The 4,595-nt window shown below is 29.5% G+C and overlaps 1 protein-coding gene across 1 annotated transcript; it reads left to right on the plus strand.

Moving 5' to 3' along the window:
- Positions 1-402: 402 nt before the first annotated feature.
- LOC119672743 (protein TIS11-like) lies at positions 403-3,536 on the plus strand. Its single transcript, XM_038083860.1, has 2 exons — positions 403-743; positions 2,132-3,536. Exons 1-2 carry the CDS (start codon positions 457-459, stop codon positions 2,952-2,954), a joined length of 1,110 nt encoding a protein of 369 aa, XP_037939788.1. The 5' UTR covers positions 403-456; the 3' UTR covers positions 2,955-3,536.
- Positions 3,537-4,595: the final 1,059 nt, after the last annotated feature.

A 4,595-nucleotide genomic window follows, 5' to 3' on the forward strand; every position in this document is an offset into this window, starting at 1 on the left:
TTAAAATATCGAAAAATATACAGCGCGCGAATTTTAAATGAGAATTTCCGAAAACTTTTCAGTCTTAATGTATTTAATTGAAATTAATGCTATATAAGTAAATCACATACGATACTGAACTGTTTCTAAACTATTCATGAGAATAAAGACGTATTTCAAATGAGACTAAATGAGACTAAAGTATTGCCTCGTCCAATATCATATTAATAAAGTTACATTTTATTTTATATAATTATGGTAATACACATTATAATTTTTTTATTACTTTAATAAACAAAATAACACTATGTAGTATTTTTACAATCAAAAGAAATGCATATTTATATTTTCGATATAATTAAAAAACTGTAATTACCAAAAAAGATTTAATTTTTTATGTAATTTATTAATTTATAATTTCAGAATAAATTAAGTGATAAAAACCAGATTTACTCAAGAACGGCGGATGTTGTTAACATGCAGGAATTTGTTGATAAAAAAAAAACTGATAAAGCATTAGATCTTAAGGATAATTTTGAGCTCATTAATTTTCAAGAAAACGATCAATATCGTTATCACAACCCATTAACTCGCACAATTTCACAACCACAACCACAACCTGACACAAATATTCTGTCATATAAAGCACAAAACATTAAATCTGCTGTTTCTTCAATAATTGAAAACTTTGATGGAATAAATTTACACCGTAAGCTCGAGAGAACGCAGTCAGAACCATTGCCTCAACAAGTGAATGCTTCCAGGTAAAAAATATATTTTAAAATGAAGTTTTTATTGTAACGTTGTTCCAACTTCGATATCTGTTTAATAAGTCGGTGATAATTCCATTAAAACAAAATAATTTTTTTTTTGAATTTACCAATATTTAAATTAATTCTTCGATATGGAAGTTTTTTTTTTGTTTAGGTAACTGTTTAGCACATTCAAGCAAACAAATTATTTTTAACAAATACAAAGAATAAAGAATTTTTTTGAAAAAAAGCTGGAGATTGTGAACGCGATTTGACAAGAATTTTGGAAATTTTTAGTAGAATAAATAATTTTTTTCACTACCACCACATGCTGATATAGCATCATTTTTCAGATGTCCGGCTTTCAAATTCCAGATGTTTAGCGACGACAACTAGTTTATACTATTTTTACATTGACTGTTCAACCAATGATTACAACAAGTAGACATGCCCGATGACTCTAAGATATATATGTATAAATTTACAACCCGATATCTGCTAAATTTATCCACATATGGAACACGAAAAAAATACTAAGAATACTAAAATACTGAGCTAAATATGTTGTCCAGGAAATAAGAATCCTCTCATAAAAAAACACTTCTTAGAAATAATTTGAGAAGAAATATGAAAACTGCAGGATCATTTGGGATGAAAGAGCAAAATTGACGCCAAGTTTACTCACTGTTTATAAAAAAAGTACATTTTTCAAATGATGTTTGCAACTTTTTTAGCGTAATCCAAAAATTTTTACTTACATTTATAAATGAATTACCACTCATCTACTGTAGAAACGCAAATTCTGTTGTGATCATATTCCAAGATAAGCGAAGACTGGACGCCGTCTTCGGAAAATATTACAGCTTCTGCTTTTCAGATACATGTCATAATTCTTATTGACTATTTGGAAAATGTGTACTACTGACAATATACCCAATACTGTTTGACAATTTGTCTTGAAATGAAGAAGAAACTGCAGCGCGACAGTTCGTTTATCAGTAATTGCAACAGCAAAATTTAACAAGTTATTTTATAAGGTTGTACGTTTCTACCTTATATAAGTTGAAAGTCTACATCGACATCGACTCGATTTGGATATATCAAATTATTATTTACATCTAAATTGGAGAAAATGGATTACTGAACTTTGTAACTATATTTTTTTTAGAGTCGTGTATTATTTTCCAAAATTACAAATTTCAAATTCAATTGCAGCAAATTCAATTCCTTTCATTTATCACTGACTTATCAAACAGGCCTCGTATAACACATTTTTTGTAGGCGTTAAACTTAATCGTAATTTTGTGTTCTCAAGAAACGTACATTTTAAAAAATACTTTGGAAGTAACATATAGAATATACATTTGTAACTAAAAATTTTATGTTTATCGTATTTTTAGGTATAAAACTGAATTATGTCGTCCATTTGAAGAAGCAGGTGAATGTAAATACGGAGAAAAATGTCAATTTGCTCATGGTTATCATGAGTTACGAAATTTACAACGTCACCCAAAATATAAAACAGAATATTGTCGGACATTTCACAGCGTTGGATTTTGCCCATATGGTCCTCGATGTCATTTTGTACATAATGCAGATGAAGTCAGAGCACTACAGCAGCAACAGCAGCAAAAACAACAATTTCAACAATCAAACCAAACAAACTCCTCCAGTTTTAATAACTGCTTCTCATCTAGTTTTACTCAAGAACAGAAATTGGGCACCAACAACTCAGCGGCTGCACTCCCACTAAGTCCACCATTGAGCATGTCAACAGGTTCCGACCGGGAATCACCAACGGGTTCGCTTTCACTAAGTCCTACCAGCTCCATAACTAATTTTCCTTTTAACGAACAAATTAGTTCAACAAATTCAGTGCTTCAAACAACTTTTTCTAATATTAACACGCCGCCGGATAGTCCAAGTGCTCCTATATCACCAGTAAATACTTCGCCAAAATGCTTTGTGAATATTGGTTCATTACAAACTCAAGCAGCAGAATTTCACGTTATGCAAAAACAGAATTTTATTAAACCCGTTACTATTCAAGGAAAACAACTTTTGCAAAAAAGTTCTAGCTCACCTATTGCTATCATCAGAAATGTATGTGGAACTCCAACTGAAGTAAGCTCCATTTCATCGGTGAATGTAACTGATGATGCACGTCTTCCAGTTTTCAATCAATTAAGTGCAACTATTGATAATTTTACAAATATATTGTAGCTCTAAATTTGAACAAATCTCAAATGTATACTTATGGATATTTATATATGTACTATTTACATATACATATGTAAAGTAACTTTGTTGCACATTACATACACATGCTAACGACATGCTATATTATATACATATTATTATATTACAGAAAACTGAATGCGTAAATTATTTAATTATTTTTTATTTATAAAAACATATTTATATATTTTTAGATAATCATTATATTTATTAAATATCTCATCAGTAATAAATGGGAAAAGACGGGATTGTTATTTATAGAAAAATTAAAGTTTATATAATCATTGTTATTATTGCATTTATATATATAATTTATGTTATTCAGAAAAAATTATAACTTAAAAATATTTTTTAAAGTGAACAAATGTAATGAAAGAATAAAATACCTCCCGATGTAGAAGTGAATAGTTTATTTTCGTATTTGATATACATATATATATAAAAAATAAAATAATGTGAAAAGACATCAAACTTTAAAAAGTAATTATGTGCAGTTATAATATAAATATATAACAATGTTACTTTATTTTACAAATAAATATAAGAGATAAATGTATTTATTTACAAATTTGATAAAAAAAAAAGTTGATACGATACGATTAATAATTCTCCAAGTGCCTTACATCAATTAAAAACAAAAACATTTTACTTAGTTTGTAGGATTGATTTACATTTTGAATATTTTTATTTTTAAATTATTTTTATTAAATTGGTTTACAATATTATATAAGAATTTTGTACGTATTTGTCTTCCGTTATTATATAAAACAATAAAGATTTTGAAATTTTGCGCAAAATTATGCTTCCATTTATATATATACAAATAAGTAAATGTATGCTTAGAAGAGTGTTAATAAAAATATTGATTAAACGGGTTCGACTTTTATTGTATAAACTACTGAAAAATACGGTCATATTCTTATAGTGTATATGTATTTTGTTAAATTATATATTCTCAATTTTGTTTCATACATTTTTCTGATAGTATCTTTCGGCGCCGATAAAGGTTCTTATTTATACTTGCAAAAAACTCATTTTCAATTTAATTTTGAAGTCTTCAAATAGACGATAGGTTTTGTTTTTTTTAAAAGTTGTATATTAACGGTGGTTTGGATTGGTAATTCAAAGGTATCAGTTCTAGAAAAGAAGGTCCATCCGAACTGTAAAAACTTTTGCTGAATTTCCCATTTTTATGAAGATTCCATCACATTATTTGACGCGCTTCAAATGATGCATTAATAAAGTGCAATGCTCTGCTTAATTTGCTTACTTACTTACTTAGTTGGCCATTACAGATGTAGGTCGTCCTTGGCCGCGTCGAGTAGCCTCCGCCGGTCAACCCGATTAGTTGCTTTCTGACGCCAGTTGATAGTACCGTGCGCCCCCAAATCGCTGGTCACCTGGTCCTTCCACCGATGATGCGGACGTCCTCTACCGCGTTTTCCACCTGCGGGTACCGAATCAAATACTTTTCTAGCCAGAGCACTTTCTTTCATTCGCACGACATGACCAAGCCAGCGTAGCCGCTGAATTTTTATGCGCTTAACTATGTCAATGTCGCGGAATAGTTCATACAGCTCATCGTTCCATCTAATTCAATACTCGTCGCCAACACGTAAGGGATTA

Source organism: Teleopsis dalmanni, chromosome 1 (assembly GCF_002237135.1).
Source record: "Teleopsis dalmanni isolate 2A chromosome 1, ASM223713v2, whole genome shotgun sequence".
Classification (NCBI taxonomy): domain Eukaryota; kingdom Metazoa; phylum Arthropoda; class Insecta; order Diptera; family Diopsidae; genus Teleopsis; species Teleopsis dalmanni.

What these genes read in the sequence shown, in the direction of transcription:
- LOC119672743 (XM_038083860.1), top strand. Translation starts at nt 457, where the DNA reads ATGCAGGAATTTGTTGATAAAAAAAAAACTGATAAAGCATTAGATCTT. An exon ending in CAACAAGTGAATGCTTCCAG is followed by an intron (nt 744 to 2,131) that starts GTAAAAAATATA and finishes TCGTATTTTTAG; the next exon opens with GTATAAAACTGAATTATGTC.